This window comes from Amblyomma americanum, chromosome 11, assembly GCF_052857255.1.
Source record: "Amblyomma americanum isolate KBUSLIRL-KWMA chromosome 11, ASM5285725v1, whole genome shotgun sequence".
NCBI classification, from domain to species: Eukaryota; Metazoa; Arthropoda; class Arachnida; order Ixodida; family Ixodidae; genus Amblyomma; species Amblyomma americanum.
Window position 1 is genome coordinate 110,743,947 of NC_135507.1, and position 21,820 is coordinate 110,765,766.

Sequence of the window (21,820 nt, forward strand, 5' to 3'; positions counted from 1 at the left end):
CATTCGCTCGGAACCTTGCTGGTGAGTCGGACGACCTCGATTCATTAGCGTACCTTGTTGCTAGCTGGCGTTATTGTTTCTGTAGCAATAAATGCCTGTTTGTGTCAGCCAATGTGTCGTTCCTTTGATCCCTCAGAGCAAGGCCCGCCGTGGTCGGCGAGCGCTCGGTAGCGTACGCGATCACGGGGTGGTGTTATCTCCCCAAGCCAACCCCCACATCTGGCGCCCAACGTGGGGCCTGCTCTTGGAACATTGGACGACTGTCGGTTCGGTTCGGGGAACGCTCCTTGTCCGGACTTGACAAGTGCTAGGCCTAGAGTGAATTTTGATTGCTAGGACCTGCGGCATGCTTTCTTGAGTGCGAGGTGTATTGCGCTCAGCACATTTTTTTCCCTGGAGATTGTTCGCGAGAATCACTTGGTCCGCATCGAGGGAGCGCGAGGCCTAGTGCCCGCGGAGTCGCCGAGCCCGAAGCGAGTGAGTACGGAAGCCGCGTGGGTGGTTCGAGTTTCTGTATATATTTTTCTCTACTGTCTCTTTTTCGACTCTGGGAGTCGCGGATCCGGGAGCCGGGTGGCCTGAGGCCACGGGTGCCGCTACGAGCTCGCTGGTATTGCAGCTCAGCACCGGGCGCTCCGACACCGTCCGATACGGTGGGCGCCGACCGCTCAGAAGCTGCTTTGTGCAGTGAGCGGGGTAGGACCACCCCACAAAGCTGATGTCTCCTCGCCGCTGCGCGCACATAACCCGTTTCGGGTCTTTGTTGTGGTCACGGCCGTTGTCGTAGTGGTAGTTAGGCCTGAGGCTTTCGGAGCTGCCTGCACCACGTTAAAAGAGACGCGACCACCGGACCATGTCGTTGAGAGGGGGCGCACTTTGCTGCCTGCCCGTTTTTTTTTGTAACCTCGCAAGAACTGAGCAGTCTCGTTCAACTCAAGAAAGGGCTTTGTTCACTCGAACTTTGCGTTTGCACAGCCGCCGACACGTTTTGCTAGCGAGTTAGGCATTGTGCCACGAGGCCCTTGCGGATGCCGTTTCCCCTCCCGTGACCTACTTTAAAGGCACGCCGAGAGCGTTTCGGCAATTTCGCAGATCCGGTGGAGCCACCCAGGCTTGCTGTCCGGTGCACATCGTCTCGCTGCCACCTGCTGCGACGGAGCGGCCTGTATCCTGTTCGCCGCATCCATCCGGGGCAGCTGTGGCGAGACCAGTCAGCAGTCACCTCCGGCTGCTGCTGCCCTGGCGGCTACTGTAGGATCCTGGCCTGCAGTTTTCCCACCGGCCTTCGATTCGCGGGCCTACGGACACGGTGTCCGCGGGCCATACGAGTCGTCCCAGCGGAGACCTTCACACCGCCTTCGGGATACCGCGGAAGTCTGCGTGGACGCTGTTGGCGTGACCTCCGCTGCAAGACGTGCCTCAAGGACATGAAGACCAGGAGACTCCTCCATAGCATGTACCTTCAGGCGCGTGGGTCTATTTAAGGTTGGGGGGATGTGGGGACCTGCCCTGCAGCCCCCTGAGTTTGCTTTCCCGCGAGGCACCGTGCAGCGGCGGTCTCGCCTCGAGGCTGAGCGCATTCCCTCGTGAGTTATATTAACTGGCAAGAGAGGGCGCCAGCATCGCTGCGCGGAGACTGCCAAAGCCCGCGCGCGGGAGAGGGGGCAGGGGGGCTTCGGCTGGGATCATCGGCGCGAGCGGACGCGTCGCTCGCGGCTCCGTTCTTCGCCGGTGGGGCGAGGAAGCGACAGGGAGACAGGTTCCCGTACTCGTCCCGTCCGGCCTTCGGAGGATATATCCCTTGCCGTAGCGCGGGCGAACATTCGCTCGGAACCTTGCTGGTGAGTCGGACGACCTCGATTCATTAGCGGACTTTGTTGCTAGCTGGCGTTATTGTTTCTGTAGCAATAAATGCCTGTTTGTGTCAGCCAATGTGTCGTTCCTTTGTTCCCCCAGAGCAAGGCCCGCCGTGGTCGGCGAGCGCTCGGTAGCGTACGCGATCACGGGGTGGGGTCCGGGCGGCTTTGAACAGTGTCAGCCGCGATTGAGTGGGGAGAACGTACTTATCTCCCCATTCAACCCCCACAACAGCTAAAGGTAGTGAGTATTGCTTCACGCCGATTGGTCTATCTGCAGAGAGATCTAGTCTGCAACATATGACATTCGTTTTGCCCGGCACATCTGAAAACACATCCCCTTTGCTTTGGAGTAGGGCCTTTATCAGTGAGCTTCGGTCTTCATTCATATTGGGGTTTATTAGCACCTTATCCCATCCTAAATTCGCTCGGAACCTTGCTGGTGAGTCGGACGACCTCGATTCATTAGCGGACTTTGTTGCTAGCTGGCGTTATTGTTTCTGTAGCAATAAATGCCTGTTTGTGTCAGCCAATGTGTCGTTCCTTTGTTCCCCCAGAGCAAGGCCCGCCGTGGTCGGCGAGCGCTCGGTAGCGTACGCGATCACGGGGTGGGGTCCGGGCGGCTTTGAACAGTGTCAGCCGCGATTGAGTGGGGAGAACGTACTTATCTCCCCATTCAACCCCCACAACAGCTAAAGGTAGTGAGTATTGCTTCACGCCGATTGGTCTATCTGCAGAGAGATCTAGTCTGCAACATATGACATTCGTTTTGCCCGGCACATCTGAAAACACATCCCCTTTGCTTTGGAGTAGGGCCTTTATCAGTGAGCTTCGGTCTTCATTCATATTGGGGTTTATTAGCACCTTATCCCATCCTACAGTTTTCTTCCCACTGCATGTGGGCACCTCGACAACATCATCTGTCTCCTTGGCTGCTACCGAGCATGCTACCTTGGGGGCGCACTCTACGAGAACTCTTTCTTCGTACTTTTTCAACATGTTTGCATGGAAAACCTTCTTGGTGTTATTTATCAGTAACTCATAATCCATGTCATTTTTCTTCCGCGTCACAAGGTACAGGCCCTTCCACTGCATCAGTAACTTATTATGATCCGTGGGTTGCAGGATGAGAACCTTGTCCCCCGGATTCAAATGCCTGTGAGTAGCCCTTATAGCGTTCGCGCGCCCTTTCCAGGCCTTGATGTGCAAGCCTGCATATTTCTTCCAACTTGTCCCGCAACTCAAGAACGTATGTGTATGTTGTTTTGAGATCTGCTGCAATCACCTTATTAGCCCACAGCTCCTTGAGTATTGTAAGGGGGCCATACAACATCTTGAAGGGTGAGAAACCAAGACTCGTTTGTGGTACTTCGCGGTAAACGAACAAAAGAGCTCGGAGATATCTATCCCAATCAGTATGTCTCTCCTGGCACATTTTCTTGATCATATTTTTGAGGGTGCCGTTGAACCGCTCTACAAGCCCATTACACATGGGATGGTAAGGCGTCGTCAGTGACTGCCTTACTGACAAAAGGCGGTTAACCTCCTTCATTAGTTCCGATGTGAAGTTCGAGCCCCGGTCACTCAAAACTTCTCTCGGGAACCCATAACGCGAAAACATTTTCACAAGACCCTCCGCCACTTAGATACTGTCAATAGTTCTCAGTGGAATAGCGTCAGGATAACGAGTGCCCCTTTCACTGCGCTCCCAGCCTTGCCCCAAAGCTATCCGCTCGAATCGTTGCAGATATGCGTCTAGATAATCCCTTTCGTCATCGAAAGGAGCCATCAGCTTTCTTGGGCAAACTCTGGCCGGTCTAGGAGATTCTCTACCCTCTAAGGAACGCTGATCACTGTCCGTGATCCCAAAGCCGTCCCGGACCGCCCAGGTGGAGGGGTTTTCTTCATCTGCTTTTTTTTTTGAAGTTTTTGCTCCCACTGGCGTTTCTTCAGGATGTAGGGAGTTCGGCAGATCTCTTGTTTCCCAGTCCCTTTCTACAAAGAGCACATTTAGCCTGTCGATCCGGCTGTTTCTCCATGCTGCAGCCATGGCACTTGGCATCACAGCGGTGCCCAAGATGCCTGCATGCGTTGCACACCTCAAACTTCTTTTTGTAGAGCAGGCACTTGAGGAGCCCGCCTCCATAATAAATTCAAAACTGCACATTCTCAAGGTCGATGTCCTCCCCATTCTTTTTGCCACTCTGATTATGGGGTTCCTCGAACAATCCAGGTTTTCCAGAATTTGTTCTTTCTGTGTGTTCCACCTGAATCCCATGAATAACCCATGAATAATCCCATGAATTTGCCCTTGCTCTCAGGGGCAAAGGGCAATGTAGGCGGCCACGTCATATTTTTTCTGATCAACCTGAAGTAATTTTACCTTCAGGTAAATATGTATCCTCTCTTCCCTTATCATGCCCACCAAAATGGTGTTTTGCTTCACTGATTCGGGACAATCCAGGCAAGTTCCTATGTTAAGTTGCACTGAAAAGCGCCGACTATCATAAGCTACCTTGTGGTCGGTGATCTCTTCCCATAGTGTCTTTCTCTCCAGAGTTTCCTTCACTAGCACAGAGTAGTAAGTTGGCACTTTTCACATGCCGGCTATGGTTCCTGTACCTCATTCACGAGCCTCTTTCATCAGGTGTGTGTAGTGGGGGTAGCAAAGTGGTCGTGGTGATACATTCACCTCCTCACAATGCTCCCACTCTGTTCTTTCCACCGGTCTTCTTTGTGTTTCAGGAGATGTTCCGGCATGGTGAAGTGATAGATCTTAGACGCATCTACAGCAACGACATCCACACCATTGCCAATACGTTGGGCATTGAAGCTGCCAGAACAGCAATTGTCAGGGTAAGTAATAGCACGCTTATTCTTCACAATCTTGAACCGCCGCGGTGGCTCAGTGGTTATGGCGCTCGGCTGCTGACCCGAAAGACGCTGGTTCGATCACAGCCACGGCGGATGCATTTCGATGGAGGCAAAATTCTAGAGGCCCGTGTACTGCGCGGTGTTGGTGCACATTAAAGCACCCCAGATGGTCGAAATTTCTGGAGCCCTTCACTACGGCATTCCTTCTGGCTTGAGTTGCTTTGTGACGTTATACTGTCGTAAACCATCTTCTCTTTCTTTGGCCCGCTGCAGCGGCCTTGTTTCAATGGTGGCAAAATGCACGATACTCATAAGCTGTCTGCTGTCAGTACTCATTAAGAAAACCGAGCTTAATCTGCAGGATGGTATTCATCATGGCCCATGTGAAAAATCGGTCGCCAACCGATTTTTCAGACTCTATTGGATTTGGAAAATGGTCCCAATAACCAAGCAGTCCAAAAAAGTCGTTAACTTCAAAAAATTAACTTTTCTGCGAAAAACCGGCACTCAATATCACGAAAATCACCGCTCCCCGTGTTCCGCCTTCAAGCGATAATATCAGACTATATATGAGCCATAGACATGCTTTCGTCATCTCCATGCCCTCTCACTTTAAGGTACCAGACAGCGACACGGCCACATGTCATGCCACCAATGAATCATAGACAATTGCAAAAAATTGTTTAGTATTTACATAAGCATGTGAAAGCAAGTCACTATCACGCAATAGCCTTCACTCTCCATCATGCTGATATATGCGACACCAATGAAATTCAGTTAACATGCAGTTGCATAATCAGTTCCCACGATGTGCCGACTTTTGCGGGCCAAACCCGATGACTGCTTCACCAAGCAGTGACTAAATCATTGTTCATAACCTATGGCGCCGAAATGAGTGGTGGTGTGATGAACCAGTTTCTTAAAATGGCCCTGGGTCCACACTGGGCATGAGGAGATTGATGCACAGACTCCAAAATGATTTTGAAGTGATTTAATTAAAGCATCTGGCTCGATGCCGCTTACGGGACAGAAGCTTGGCTCGTCTTCGCCGGGGCTGAGTCAGCGTGGTGTGGCACGGGCTCGATGAATGGCTGGTTGTCTGCAGCGGCCGGGCTGGGAGTTGCTCGTGGCTGTGCTTCCCTCGTTCTCGGCTGGTCGTTGGATGAGCTGCCAGGCGTGGAGGCGCGTTGGCGAAGGTCGAACGTTAGCGACGGCTAGACCCCGGGCTCAGGTCAATGCGCAGCCCCAGTCTTCTGCCTCGCTCCGTCTCCGGCCCTCTCGTCCACTCGCCCCGATCGCTCTCCCCCTTCCTCCCGTCGGCTTCCGCTTTTAAAGCCTTTGCCTCTTTCTTCAGCCGTGGCCGCGCCTTTGTCCACTCCCCCGTGGCTCTCGAGGGGTGCATAATGACGGGGACACTCAAGCGTCGTTCGACAGGGCCGTCGACGGTTACCATATATGGTCATGTTTCTCCACCACAACCAAATATGGTCATGTCTCTCCGCTGCGACCCGACGTCAGGACGGCGCGGCCAACCGTCTCCAGGAAAAGTCACTGACTGGCTCGCCGTGGCACCGGTGCATGTGCACGAATCGTCACATCCGCTCCTTCTTAAGGGGGGACGCGGGTCTTGAAATCGCGAAAAATGGTCAAAAATGGCAATTTTCAAAAATTGCGATTTTGAAGTCTTTAATGTCCCAACTATGCCTCTACAAAATATTTTAGCTGAATTCGAACTCAAAGTATGAAAAAAACGGCAATTTAGAAACGTCGGTGAGCTGAAATTGAACGCCAAGTGCGAAGGTTTGCCCCATTTTCAAGTTGCCGTAGCTCCGCGCGACGCGAACCGATCGGCGCCATCTTGGTCTCGTTTGAAAGCTGGTTTCCCGCTCTCCAATTTGGCGCCTTTCGGCAAGCTGTAGACCCTCGCACAGCGGAGCTATCAGCACCCGTTCGCAAGGGGGAAAGCGTCGCGAGACAGCCGCCAATTGGGTAAAACGGGCGGCTCCTCGAGGCGCAGCCCTCTGATTGGCCGTGACGCATGCTTTGCCCCCCGCGGCCGCGTTGTACGGCTCCTTCCCGTCGTCTGCTTTCGCCTGCACGCCCGTCATTTTTCGCGCTCCTCTTTGTTTCCTAGTATTTTTCGTTCTGCCGTTTTCCTTATCGTTATTGTAGATATTTTGGCTATTGAATCGCTTCTTTTAGCCTCGAATTTCGTGCTTTTGCGTGTATTTGCCTGCCTGGTGTCTGTTCCGTGTGTCACGATGGCCCGAGAGGCGCGCTTGAAATTAAGCACGCGAAAAGCAGTCGGCAAAAAGAGACGCGCATGGAATAAGTAGAGCGCTGCATCGTCGAGAACTGCAGCTTCGGTGATGCCGCAAGCTGCTGTACCCTCGGTGGATGCGGCTGGACTGAGCTCGCCAACAACAGCTTCGCCGGTGGACGCGGCTGAACAAACCCTGGGGGGCTCGGCGAACTTGGCAGAGCGCCAAGACGTTGTGCGCTCTAAGCTGAAGCTTGAACATTCGCATTAGACACTCCTCACTGTCCTGTTTTTAACCTCGCAAGAAGCAGTTTCTCGCTTCAACCAAGGAATGGCAACAACCAGCAGAGCTGTTGCAGCACAGCTCGGTTACAGGCCTGGGAGCTGCCTCATTGGTAGGAGCCTTGAAAAAGATAAACAGAGGCTGTGCAGGTCTGATAAGGGTCACACCAATGCTGAAAAGGTGAAGAAGAGGATGGCCAAGAAGCACAAGCCTGACCCAGGACTACTGCCCAGGACTTTTGTGAATGTGTGGCAGATTCAAAGAAAATAGCAAGTGAATTTCTGAGCTTTTTTTTGTCAAGTGCCAATGCAATACAGAGGTTTTCATAATCTTTACATGAACAGATTTCTGTAAATTTGGTGTTATTGTGTTCAGCAATGGCTGGGCGGCATGCTAAAGCATTAAATTTTTCCATATGATCAGTAAACAAAAATGGCAGAGTAAGCAAAACTTTGAATGCAATTTTCTCAGCTTTGCTTTTTCGATCAAATGCCTTTGCCTTACGGAACTTTTCATAATGTTTGCATCGACTGATTTTATTGAAGTAGGTATCATTTTTTTCAGCAACACCTCAGCTACATCCTAAAGCTTTCCAATTTTCATTAAACCCAATAGACTAGCAATTAGGTCAGATGTAAGCTAATTACTCCCGCATTGTTTTTTTTTTCCTACTTTGTTATTCATTCATGACCTATGTGATGACTTTTTAAAAATTTCTTTAGCTTTAGGATGTGCAATGGGCCCTTAAGAATGACAGCATTACTTTAAAACTAGTTTTTTTAATTAAGAAATCACCATAATGGCCCGTAAGAAAAGACCTAAGTGGCATAAATTATTTTGCCATATCTTCATTTCTAGATGAGATATATAAAATCTGAATATATATTTGGGATTAGCATTCGAAGATATATCTGCATGCCAATTTTCAGGAAGATATGTTAAGAAATAAAAAAAAAGTTTTCAAGACCCTCATCCCCCCTTAAAAGGAATGTTCATTGAACATTAGGAATTCGTCATACACACACACGGCCGCGCTGTTCGGGACAGTATCCCGCACAAGTCGCTCCTTTCTTCCCCACGAGCACCGAGCCAGAGCGGAGTTTCAGAACAATTCTTCACCGTAGATACCACTCGAGTGCACAATATAAGACCATAATTAACAGTATGTACAACATCTCAAACAAGAGCAAAAAAGACGAACTGCGCAACAAGAACACGGACGAAAGGGAGGCAGACACACACTAACGCAGTTAGTGTGTGTCTGCCTCCCTTTCGTCCGTGTTCTTGTTGCGCAGTTCGTCTTTTTTGCATTATGATCAACCAACTAGCCCGACAAGTCCTGTTCAAACAAGAGAACGAACAAAAATGAAACTAAACGAAGCGCACTTGTAATGTACAAAACAAGGAAATGTAGTCTTAGCGAGGTACCTCCCTGTCCACTACTCGGTTACGGAGGTAGTACCTAGCGGCTGGAATACGTCTGCAAGATTGGAATGCCTCCTCCTCGAGAAGGGCGCCTCCGAGCTGCGACTGCATGAAGTGTTCCAGTTCATCACATGGACTGAAATTTTTGTGCCGGCCGCTCTGACCGTTTTTCTGCAATGCAGGGTTATTTACAATGGCGGGCTCCGTGCGAAGGCTATCCTCCCCCTCCTGTTCCCTTGAGGCAGCTGTTTCAGAAAGAGGCGAGCATGTTGGTGCTTGCTTTAACCGGTTAGCATGGACCACAGCGGTTGAGGCCCCTGCGATCTCCCGAATCCGAAAATTAACCGGTGATAGCTGCTCTACTATGCGGTAAGGTCCTTTCCATTTGGGCGTTAACTTACGGGCAAGCCCTGCCTTGACCTGCACACACTCAAGGTATACGCGGTCTCCCACCCTGAAAGGAACCGCCCTAGCCCTAGTGTCGAACCGCCTTTTTCTTTTGTCGGCTGCTTCCCGTAATGCTTCGGCTGTTACGTCATGGGCCACTTGCAATCGAGACGTCAGTTCGGCTCGATAATCATCTAGTGACCCGTATGGCACCCGTCTCTGTCCATCAACCACCGCATTCGGTGTGTCTGGGTCGCGACCGTACAAGACGTAGAAAGGGGAGTCACCGGAGCTCTCGTGCACCGCCGTGTTGTAAGAAAAAACAGCAAACGGTATCCAGAGGTCCCAATCCTGTTGGTCTCGCGAAACATAATGGGATAACAGTTTGCTTGCTGTTTGATTAAGCCTCTCCACAGCACCGTTACAAGCCGGGTGGTAAGGGGTGGTCTGTCTTTTGTCAATTCCCAGAAGGTTATACACATCTTTCATCAACCTCGACACAAAGTTTGACCCTTGATCCGTTAACAACTGCCGCGGAACGCCGTGCCGCAGAACCACTGTTTCTACAAAGGCACGTGCCACAGTTTCTGCTTTTTGGTCGGGCAGTGCTGTTATCTCAGCATACTTCGTTAGGTGGTCAACGCACACCAGTACATATTTGTTTCCTGTTGTCGTAGTCGGAAGTGGGCTTAGGATATCCATGCCAACCCTCTCAAAAGGCGTCGAGACTTCCTCGAATTCCTGAAGGGGGGCCGGCCTGCGGTTTTTCGGAGTTTTTCTTTCCAGGCAAGAACGGCAGTTAGCGCAGTACTCTTTAACATCTGAACGCATGCCCTGCCAATAGTAGTAGCGCTCCAACCTCCTTTGCGTCTTCATTACTCCAAAATGGCCCGCGTATGGGGCATCGTGAAAAACCCTCAAGACGTGCGGCACCATTGACTTTGGTACCACCACTCTTTCCCGCACCTGGCTAGCCTTCCTTCCTGACCGCGTAGGCCGGGTGCGCTTTCGTAGGGTTCCTTCGTTGTCAACAAAGTAACAATTGTCGGGATCCCGGGCGATCCCCCCAGAAATGGCATGAAATGTTTTTTCTAGCCCTTTGTCCTTCCGCTGCTCGGTGCGGAGATCGTTTGTATCTATGGCCGGACAAAACTCATTCACGGTGCGTACCAGGTTAGCTCGACTTAATGCGTCCGCGTTAGTGTGCACCTTGCCTGGCTTGTGTTCTATCTCGAAATCGTATTCCTGAAGTTGCAGATTCCAGCGCGCGAGGCGCGAGCTCGGATCCTTCACGTTTAGAAGCCACTTAAGGGGTTGGCAGTCGGTCACTAGCCTGAATCTGTGGCCATAGAGGTAGCACCGAAAGTGCCGCACGGCCCAAACCACTGCAAGACACTCCCGCTCAGTGGCACTGTACCGCTGCTCGACTGGACTGAATTGCCGGCTCGCGAACGCGATAGGGTGCTCCTTGCCGTCAAAATTCTGAGACAGCACTGCACCCGCTGCAAACTTCGAGGCGTCAGTCGCTACAATGAAAGGCTGGCTGAAGTTTGGATATCGTAGCAAGGGAGCGGTTATTAATTTTTCCTTTAGTTCTTCGAACGCCACCTCTGCCTCCTCCGACCATACGAACTCTATGTTTTTTGCTGTTAGTGCAGTCTGGCTTTGCGATACGGGCGAAATCTCGCACATGCCTTCGGTAGTATCAGACTAAGCCAAGAAACTCGCGAACGCCTCGAACTCCAGTTGGTCTAGGGAAGTCGCGGACGCTACTTAACTTTCCCGCTTCAGGTTCTACGCCGTCTGCGGAAACGATATGTCCAAGGTATTTGACCTGCCGCTGTAGAAGTTGGCACTTTGAAGGTTTCAATTTTAAGCCAGCAGCTCGCAATCTGACCAGCACTTCCTCAATGGCCTCCAAGTGTTCGGCAAAGGTGCTGCTGTAAATTATTATATCGTCCATGTAGACGAAGCACCTCTTTCCCAGCAAACCGGCCAAGATTACGTCCGCAGTTCTCTGCCAGACTGCAGGGCTGTTAACAAGTCCCATCGGCATGCGCCTCCACTGAAAGTGGCCAGACGGGGTGTTAAATGCGGTTTTGTCGACATCGTTTGGATCCATTTCGATCTGCCAGAACCCCGATGCGAGGTCGACAACTGTAAAATACTTGGCTGACCCAAGCTGCGCGAGGGTTTCCTGCACCTGTGGCAGCGGGTAGGGATCTATCCTTGTAATGGAATTCAATCGCCGGTAGTCTATTACCAGTCGAAATGAACCATCGGGTTTCTCAACTAGAAGTGCCGGTGCCCCCCACGGCGACTTGGAATGCTCAACAATGCCTTTGTCGATTAGCTCTTGGACCTGCCTATCCATTTCCTCTCTTTGTGAGTAGGGAATTCTATAGGCCCGTTGGTACACTGGTGGCGAGTCGCCAGTCGTAATGCGGTGTTTAATCACTCCGCACTTTCCCAGGTCTAGCTTCGATGCAGCGAATACATCCGAGTAGCGCTGTAGGAGACCCTCAACTCTTCCTCGCTCTTTGCAGTCGATGTGAGAGAGGTCAAACTGCAGGTTCCTTTCTTTTCCTTTCCTTTCATTGACGAGGCCCGTAGTGCAAATCGGGGTACCCTGCTCATCTACCTCAGCCGTGGAGAATGTAGCTATGTTTTTGTTTTTCGGCAGGTGAAGCTCTTGTTGCGAGTAGTTACATAAGCGGACCGGAACCCTTTTCTTTGAGTCAACCGTGACCAAACAGCCCGCCACACTCAGTCCTATTGCGAGCCCCTCTGTAGGTTCAACGACTCCTATGTGTCCCTCATCAATCTGAGCCGACATCGCTCCCACACAGATTATCTCTGACCGAGGCGGCACCACTGTTTCTCTCGTTGTCCTAACACTAACGCCCGCGTGTGTTAGCGAGCCCTGTTTCGCGCTCTGTTTCCCATAGTCAACTCGTGCAACGTACTCGGCCTCTCGATTTGCTAATGGGACCAAAGCCCCGCGACAGGAAAGGCAGTTCTGGCTTAATATGAGATCGATGCCATGCTGCCGTAACAGGTCCTGACCTACGAGGCCCGATATAACATCCGGCAACGATGCAGCATCGGAACAAATGTAGCTGGGATGGTCAAAACTTTCGTTCCCGATTGTGAAGCGCAAAAGGTACAGCCCTCCCGTGCCGAGGTCAGCTCCTGTGATGCCCACGAATCTTACTTTCGGAGATTCTCGGGCCTCATGCACCTGCCTGTCTCCGTTCCTTGTCAGCAGATCAAAAAACTTTTGCTTAAGGAGCGTTATCCGGGAGCCAGTGTCAACCAACAAATTGCAAGTGACCCCGTTTACCACGAATTTGGCAATCGGGTAGGATTCTCCAAAAACGCTTACAATAGCACAGCTATTACTGCTCTCCCCCCCAACCGGCTCGGCTGCGGGGGACTCTACGCATTTTTTGGCACAATATATCTTTGTTCCATCCCCGTGTTGGTCGGCGCGTGCTGCTGCCCATTTGGCGTACCAGATTCGCGGTTTAGCTCGGGACAGTATCTGGCAACGTGTCCGTACCCTCTGCAAGCATAACAGCGAACCTGCCTCCTTTCACGGTTCTGGAAATTGCCCCTGTTATTTAACTGTAGGCCTTCCGCGAGGAGCGCCTCCAGCCGGTCTAGCCTATCGGTCAACTGAGTAACATTCGCGTCGGCGCTTGTACTTTTTGGCTCTGTTACAAGCCGCACCTTCTCCTCACTGGAGACAAGCAACTCATTACGCTCCTCGTCTACAGCTGCCTCTACCGCTCCTTCAAAAGTAGACGGCGCCTTAGACAGAACAAACCTGCGCACCGGATCCCTCAAGCCAGTGATGAACTGGGACGTCATCTGCTCCAGAAGCAGCTCTCTGGCATGCTTTTGCTTCGAACTATCAGGCCCCGGTTCTCGCGCTAGGGTTTCGTTCCCAAGGAAGCGAAGGCGGGAGGCAAACGCGCGTGCGTCTTCCCCCGGCTTCTGCCGAGCGTCGAGGAACCGCCTGAGCTTTACGCTAGAAGGTTCCCTGTCAAAATATTTAAACGCTAGCTTTTTAAATTCAGCCAACGTGCCCGCCTTCCTGACTCCCTCATCTCTCCAGGCAAAATCATGTGCTGCCCCTGACATGCGACATTTCGCCATTCCCAGCTGTTGTGCATCCGTTAACCCGCCCATTTTGCACACCTGCTCCAACATGTCAAAAAATTCAACAATAGACGGACCCTGACCGTCGCCAGTGAATCTCTCCACCATGTTTGCTAATGCAAGTACGCTTGCCCCAAAGGGCTGTGCACTCGAGTGGGCTTCTTCCATATTAGACCAAATATAGTCAGTGCCTCAAGCTCCTCTCGCCGGGGGTGCAGTCCAGCTTTTGCCCAATGATTTAAGTGTGGACCCCACTTCTGACACCAATGTGATGAACCAGTTTCTTAAAATGGCCCTGGGTCCACACTGGGCATGAGGAGATTGATGCACAGACTCCAAAATGATTTTGAAGTGATTTAATTAAAGCATCTGGCTCGATGCCGCTTACGGGACAGAAGCTTGGCTCGTCTTCGCCGGGGCTGAGTCAGCGTGGTGTGGCACGGGCTCGATGAATGGCTGGTTGTCTGCAGCGGCCGGGCTGGGAGTTCCTCGTGGCTGTGCTGCCCTCGTTCTCGGCTGATCGTTGGATGAGCTGCCAGGCGTGGAGGCGCGTTGGCGAAGTTCGAACGTTAGCGACGGCTAGACCCCGGGCTCAGGTCAATGCGCAGCCCCAGTCTTCTGCCTCGCTCCGTCTCCGGCCCTCTCGTCCACTCGCCCCGATCGCTCTCCCCCTTCCTCCCGTCGGCTTCCGCTTTTAAAGCCTTTGCCTCTTTCTTCAGCCGTGGCCGCGCCTTTGTCCACTCCCCCGTGGCTCTCGAGGGGTGCATAATGACGGGGACACTCAAGCGTCGTTCGACAGGGCCGTCGACGGTTACCATATATGGTCATGTTTCTCCGCCACAACCAAATATGGTCAAGTCTCTCCGCTGCGACCCGACGTTAGGACGGCGCGGCCAACCGTCTCCAGGAAAAGTCACTGACCGGCTCGCCGTGGCACCGGTGCATGTGCACGAATCGTCACAGTGGCTCCCAAGAAAGCGAGCGCAGGTAGCGGTTCACGTGTATCTGTCCGGATCTCGTTGCACTCTTAGCAGTTTCGAAGGTCACGAGCACAAAATCAAACACCACCGTAGTTGTCGCAGCACCGACATCGCTAACACATGAAGGAATATGATGCCAAAATGGCTGTGAACAGCGCCACAAAGCAGGCGACAACGCCCGAGATAACATGCGACTGATGGAGTTCGCGAAACACACGCCAAGGATGCACAGTGGTTGCAATGGCCGCGTGGGTCAGAAATTCAAGAGGGATAGAGAGCGAGAGACGGTTTCTCCTTTGAGAACCGTCCTGTGGTTATCTTTTAGTACAGACTAGTGCCAATTCCTCCTTCAGTTGCATTCACAACGGATGGTGTACAAAGTTACGGGGTCAGCGGAGGTTTTTCAATTAGCCGGGATGGAAGTGACTTGTACCGTTTTCAATGCGTTCACGCAATCTTTGTAGGCCATGTCGGTGGCAGCAGAGAGCCGCCCATTATCTCGATGATGGAGAACAAATAGCCAAGCTTATCCAAGCCAGTCCATCCGATTAACTCCATCAACGCCATGGTCAGCGTCCGCCGATTCCATTTAAATCCAAGATGGCGTCTTTTACGGCTGCGGAGAACAGTTTGGTTGTAACAGCGATGCCCTTTCGCGTCTATATCAGTCCTAAATAACTAACTCTCGGTTGAAAAACAATTTCCACAATATTGTTGTTGTCTGTTTTAGTCCGAAAAATCGAACTTTTTGTCGTCTACAACCACCTCCGACAGCAGCACCCCGACTTCTGCATCGTGTGAGGGGAGCGTATCGACAGCATCCCTGACACAGCTGCGGCGCGCGATGAACCTCCGTGCACGTGTAGGATGCGTGTGGCTTGGGGACAGGTGGGTGCACCATGGACTAGCTACAAGCAATGCATGTGGTGTTTGTGGTGCAGTTGAAACACTTGCTCTTCCACTGTACCGCACTCGCCCAACTGTGTTGCGACATGCTTGCGGGCTACAGGGCGCAGGGGCTCATCCCGGACAGTGTATCGGCGCTCCTGTGGCCGCAGGGCAGTGCGCGCACCCGTGAACCAACTCTGGTGAACCTTTGTGTATACTTTGAACAGACGGGCTTGACGTCCCGTCTGTTCCGTGCCAGGTAGGTACCCGCAGTGCAAAACGCTCTGCGTGCGCTACGTTTGGATGCTTTGCCCCCACTTCAGCATTTTTGTACGGTGAGCCGCAAGCGTGTTTCTTTTTTTCCCTCTAGTGGTAGGACACAGCAAGAGAGCGTGACATATTCCATTGTTATTTTATTATTTAAATAGCCACCAACAACTTAACCCCACAAAGTTCGAAATATCGGTCATAAAAATGTACATGTTTCTATGAGGTTCACGACAATTCTTCAGCAAAGTCCGAATTATTGGAGTCCGAAAAATTGGTTGGCTACTGTATTCCCCCTTTTCGGTGGCCCTAGCAGTGTGCATCACTCTTCACTCGTAGCAGCCCACTCGAGCAACCCTTTAAGGGGGCACAAGGCTTTCAAATCGCGGTGTAAACATCACGGTGTCCACTCATATGACCTATTGTGGCTGCAGCCACCTTATCCTCACAAATGTCCTAATCTCGTCCGCCAACTTGACTCTCCTTCTCTTGCCTTCTGTCGGAATCAAGTCGCCTCTGGTGGATAACCATCCCTTCATGCCCCCTCTCCTCTCTTCCTCCTTCTTTTTGCTTGTCATCACATGTGTGGCCTTGCTGATGTGTGCTTGCGGGTGAGTGCAGGAGGTGGCCAATGTGTTTGCTGTGTATGGCATTGAGGTGGACCCGCGACACCTCCTGCTTGTGGCGGACTACATGACCTTCGACGGCAGCTACCGGGCATGCAACCGCATTGCCATGGAGAACAATGCGTCGCCCCTGCAGCAGATGACATTCGAGACCACTATGAACTTCCTCAAGTCGGCCACACTTGCCGGTATGTGTCAGGGGTAGAGAATCACTATCCTGGTCTTATAAAGTGTGCGCTACACAAAATGTAGTAGGACTCTCACCTTAGTAAGGTTAGCTGCACCCATTCTGCGGTGGCGACACCTTCCCTTCCAGAGTGGACATACCATGCGGCAAATAATTCAGTAAACGGCTTATCTTTTGTGACCTGGCTGATTGTGACAATTCACAGCGTGAAAACCAACAATAGTAACTAGTCAAGGTCTGCAGATATTGTTCAAACATTTAAAAAGTTTAGCCAAAAATGAGTACGAATATTAAGAAAGTGTTAAAACCAGAATCGGCCAAGAACGATTTGAAAATATACTGCTCAATTGAATTGATATCCAGAGATGTGACTACAAACAAACCAATATCAACTGGTGCTGACAGTGTCTAAGCATGTTAAAGCACATATTGACTGCTACGAAAGGCTAAAAGCCCCCTTGACCGAACAGAAAACTACCATATTTGCTCACATAATTTGTGCACTTTTTTCTTGAAATTAAAGCTTAAAAAAAGGGCGTGCGCAAATTGCACAAAACTATTCTGAAAACATCCTAAAAAATTCTACACAGGTCATAACGCAAGATATGTATACCATATTTACACGATTGTAAGTTGCTCGAATATAAGTCGACCCGCAATATCACATTTAAAAAAAAAAAACCTTGGAGGTCGTTTAAGCTTGCCCTTTAATAATAGAATGCGATAGCATTATCCTGCGGCCGCCACTTATCCCCAGCCGCTATCCGCTGCCGCACGCGGTCATGCCCGTGGGTACATTCAAAAAGAAAATGTATTAGTCACTGGACTACTCGTCTGCACTTGCGCCATCGTCGAACTAGCGCTGCCGTCGTAATCGCTGCTGCGGTCCCATAGCACGTCGCTCTGACGTCATTGTTTAGTGAAATCCCACACTTCATAAACCGCCACATCACGACATAACGTGGAAGAGCTGAAAATTTTGCCTCGCTACAGCTGCCACACCTGTATCACCCGTTGCGAACATTGAACTTGCGCCCCGGCACCCAGTTATTCGTTTCTTTGCCGTAAAGAACGGCGTAGCCGAGAACGAGCGCCGGTGCTTACTGGACCCGGAGCTCAAATGATGACTGACGAAGCACAACTTTAAAAACTTGTGGAACGCGGACGGCAGTAGTCAAATGCATCAGAGCCAAAGGGAAACTATGCGTGAGTGGCGACGGCTCTTCTGTCGGCTACCGACACTCCCTGGCGCCGCTACCGTTCTGAGTGACAGTGCCGCCACGATTGAAACAGCGGTCCTTCTATCAACTATCGACACTCCCTTGAGCGCTGAGTGCGCAGTTCAATGTAAAAAAAGAAAAAAAAACTTGGAGGACGCCTATTAAGAGTAGAACGCGAATGAGTTAACGGGCCGCTGCCGCTTTTCAGTAGCTGCAATCTACAGCCACGTGTGGGGAGGGGGAGGGGGGGTTGCCGGTTTGCTGCTTATCGACAGCCGCCATCGGCCGCCGCGTGCAGGGAGAGGATGCCAGTTCTGCACGTTTACATAGCAGCTGCTCAAGGCCAGCACTAAGAGTGATGCGATGGAGCCGCACAGCAAAAGTGCAACCACGCTGTAGCATGCCTGATATCTCATTTGTCTCACCTTTATTTATAGTGCCATGCTTTGGTTTCGATTGTAAGTCGATGCTCAACTTTGGATTTTGAAATATTGAAAAATAGGTCGACTTACAATCGTGTAAGTACGGTTCTGTATATTGCTGTATATATGTAGACCGAGCCCCCATCTTGGATCTCTTGCTAGCAAAAAAAAAAAAAAGAAACGATGACTCCAAATATAAGACTATCATGCCCCCTCCTGCCTCTCCCTGCGTTATGTGGTTCTCCATGGGATGGCATAACTGCACATGCGCAGCTCAAAGCAATGAAAGTGCAATGATACAATCACGAAGCCAACAGTGGGAGGCAGAGGAGATAACGGGCGTGATAACACGTAGTCCTCGCATGCAGCTTGGCTGACTAGCAGCTAAGCGAACAGCAAACAGTTTTGGTAGTTTCGGATTTGGGTGCTCACACAACTGATCGTCCAAGAAAGCAACCGCACATGGCGACGAGGCCACGGCAGTCTTTTCAAGCCTGCCTTGCATGCACCCGTGTACATGCTGGTGGCCTGGTGTAGCAGAGAGCGCAAAATTTGCAAGTAAAAGTTTTTTTTTTTTCAAAAATCTGGGTAAAAGTCTGGGGGTGCACAAATTATGCGAGTAAATACGGTAAATTTGGATGCATAGGAATGATCATGAACAAATAGGCAACCAATGAAGACAGTTTAATTCCAGAGATACCAGAAAAGAGCTAAAGCAGATTTTCTACGACAAGATAGTTTATAATATAGTGTTGGATGAGCGGTGGCTACTACATGACTAGTGCCCGTTCCCGGCAGTATGCATGGGGTGTTATGCATTAAAGAAACATTAATTCGCATGCAGATATGTTCTGCTAAACAAAATTCATAACGTGTCGTAATCGGAAACTGCAGGACCATTGGCAGTTTGATTGGTAGTCTGTCGGGTAGCACGCGAGTGTGGAAGTCAGGATGGAGCACCGTTTTTTTGCTTCTGATCTTGATTGCCTTTAGGATGCTGGCATTGTGCTCGCTTTGTTACATGTTGTGTGCACCGCGATGTCATCCCGTGGTAAACTACAAACCAGAGTGGCAGTGGTATGACGTGGGGGTGGGTTCAATGCGTCGACTTGGATCCAGCTTTTCTTAGTCAGCAGTTGTCCTTGTCTCATTCACATTGCAGGTGCTGAAGACCACCTGAACTCGCCGTCTGCCCGCCTCGTGGTCGGTCGGGTGGTGCCCCTAGGTACAGGCTGCATGCAGCTGAGACAACCCCAGGCCTTCAAGCTGCACATGCGCTAGCACAGCATTAATAAACTAATTCTGTTTATTGGTTTTATTGTTGTGGCGTATTTTTTTTAGAGGTTTGCAAATGTCAAGTTTTTGGCTGCACATCTGTTCGAATGCTTGCTAATAATTTCAAATATCAGTACAAGTGCTTTAATCTGTTAAGTGCTTTAATGTGTTACAACAGCTTTTTCTCCACCCTCCCTTTTCACTTTTTGTGTGGAATAAATAAATAAATGTTCAAATGTTCAAAAATCTACAGGTGCTTTTCCACAAAACAAAGCTATGAACTCAGATATTGCAAACAAACTTTCTCTTCAAAAACCCAGTAGTCAGTATTATTCGCTATAGTACACGTATCTTTTAAACTTGGAAAGAATCCAACCTGGCGCAAGTAAAACCACACACACAAAGGAAAGACAAGGAGACAACGGACAGGCGCCAACTTCCAACTGTTTATTCCTCAAGAAAACCTCAAGCAAGATGCTTAACCAACTTGCCCAGCAACATGCCTTACTGAGCTATAGTACATGTAAGGCCTTCAATTAACCCTGTCCTTTGCCAACTGTGTCCACCGTATCCCGACAAATCTCTTATCTCATTCGCACACTCTGCTGACCCCTGCCACACTTGCCTTCTTTTGAAATCCACTTGATTACCCTTAAAGGTGCACTAAAGAGGATTGTGAGCTCGTCTCTTTACTGCGAGAAGTTGAGCTGAGTTGAGTTGTGTTGAATGCTACAGGTGGGGTTAGCCTTGCTTTACCTGCCGGCAATTGCTCCACTGTGGCGTCCCTTCTATGTTGTCCTAAAGCCTGTCGCATGTACCCTGCTATGCACACAGTCTCTTATAATAGCACACATTCTCTCCCACAGTCACCATCTATGCACACAATCAATCCACACATCACCGTCCACTCCAGAAGTCACCATCTATGCACATATTCAGTCACAGCAGAAGATAGTCCATTGCAATGCCACAATCCAAACACACATTCACTCACAGTATAACGTAGTCCACTCCGGAAGACACCATCTACGCACACATTCAATCGCAGTAGGCCATAGTCCGTTCCTGCTGTCACCATATAGAAATGAGATCCGTGTAGAAATGTTAAAAGAAGGCGTGCAACCTCCCTTCTGCATGTCTGGTTTCCACTCGGGTAGACCATGTCCCGAACTGTACTGTGAAGGGCTCCTGTCTTCTTGAAGGAAGCAAACATGACATACTTTTCCGCGTTGTACTCTGGGCAATACATAATATAATTTTCGATATCCCCGCACACACCACATAAAGAACAGAGCTGAGACGATGCTATGCCCGTTTTATGCATTCAGGCAGGAGTGCGAGCAGAGGCCGTGCGAATTCGATGCAATAGGGTCGTCTGAGATCTTCTCAATCCCTTAGTCACACATGTCTTGTGGGGCGCACTCCACAGGGTACTGAAATGATCGAGTACCGTTTTCCTGTAGAGACTTTTTCCATCTTGAGGTACTTTTTTTGATGAAATCCTTGAGAGAGCTTCATGGGCGAGATTGTCTGCCACCTCATTGACGTTGACTCCTATGTGAGAGGGCACCCATTGGAAATACAGAGTAAAGCCTCTGCTATGCAGATTCTGCACCAAGTGCAGAATGCTTATAGACAAGGAGTCAGTGGGGAATCTGCGCTCTAACCTCTGAAGGGCAGATTTTGAATCAGGATGACAACAGGTTAGGCCGGACAAGACCCTAACTTCCGTAAAGCCGCCTCAATAGTAACACTTTCAGCCATTGTGGAGGATACGACTGCAGTAATAGTAACACTTTCAGCCATTGTGGAGGATAAGACTGCAGTAAAGCGTACGAACCACTTACAGTCCAAAGAAGGAATGTAAAAAGCTGCTGCGCTAGCTTGTTTGACCTTGTCCACAGAACCATCCGTGAAAATTTGAATATGGCTGGCATACCAAGTGTTCAAGTACGAGCGAACACGTTGCTGCCAAAGGAGAGCTGCTCTTTGTGCTCAGGTGGGGAATTGTGAGCTTACAGTCAAAGGTCGGAAAAGACCAGGGGGTTTCAACCGTTTCCTTTGCCTTCGGACATTAAGGCCTAAAGAACTAAGAGTATTGAGTGCCAAGTAAGCCTTCGACTCATATCTCTTGCAGAGCCGCTGGAGAAGGGATCGCCCAGCTACCGTCTCTCCTAGGCAGCCAAGATGCATTAGTAGTCTCTGAGAAGCGATAAAGCTAACAGGTTTCGATAGAGACTCATGAAGTACTGCCTTATTCGCAGCCGCCTGAGGAACTCCAATGGCTCTTCTTAGGCCCTTTCTGTGGACAACTTCGAGGCGTTCAAGTTGTGATGTTGAGGGGGAAATTAAAGGTAATTGATGCTTTATGCAACTGACCACCAGCACTTCATGAAGTTTGACCATTGAAGAAGGATGGTTTCCCCATTGCTCACGTGCAATTCTACAGATCACATTGAGACGCGAAGATATAGATGAAACAATCGCGTCTACAGCTTTTCGCCACTGTAGACGGGAGTCAATAATGACGCCCAGGAAACGCTTGTGGTTGAATTGATGGATGCAAGAGTGACCGAGGTCTGTCTTCAATCGTGCTAGATGTCTTCCTACACCTGGAAACAGAACAAAACCGGATTTTTCTACTGAGACAATCCCACACCTTGAAGGTAAGCTTGTGCCAAAAGTAGAGCCTGTCAAGCTATCAGG

The 21,820-nt window shown here is 50.3% G+C and overlaps 1 protein-coding gene across 1 annotated transcript in view; it reads left to right on the top strand.

Moving 5' to 3' along the window:
* The window catches only part of Polr1A (RNA polymerase I subunit RpI1), a 345,140-nt gene extending 325,983 nt beyond the window's left edge, over nt 1-19,157 (top strand). The window contains exons 29-31 of the mRNA XM_077642305.1: nt 4,602-4,712; nt 16,006-16,198; nt 19,002-19,157. Of these exons, the coding sequence (XP_077498431.1) occupies nt 4,602-4,712; nt 16,006-16,198; nt 19,002-19,120 (423 nt within the window). The 3' untranslated portion in view covers nt 19,121-19,157. The remainder of the gene's footprint in view (nt 1-4,601; nt 4,713-16,005; nt 16,199-19,001) is intronic.
* Nucleotides 19,158-21,820: the final 2,663 nt, after the last annotated feature.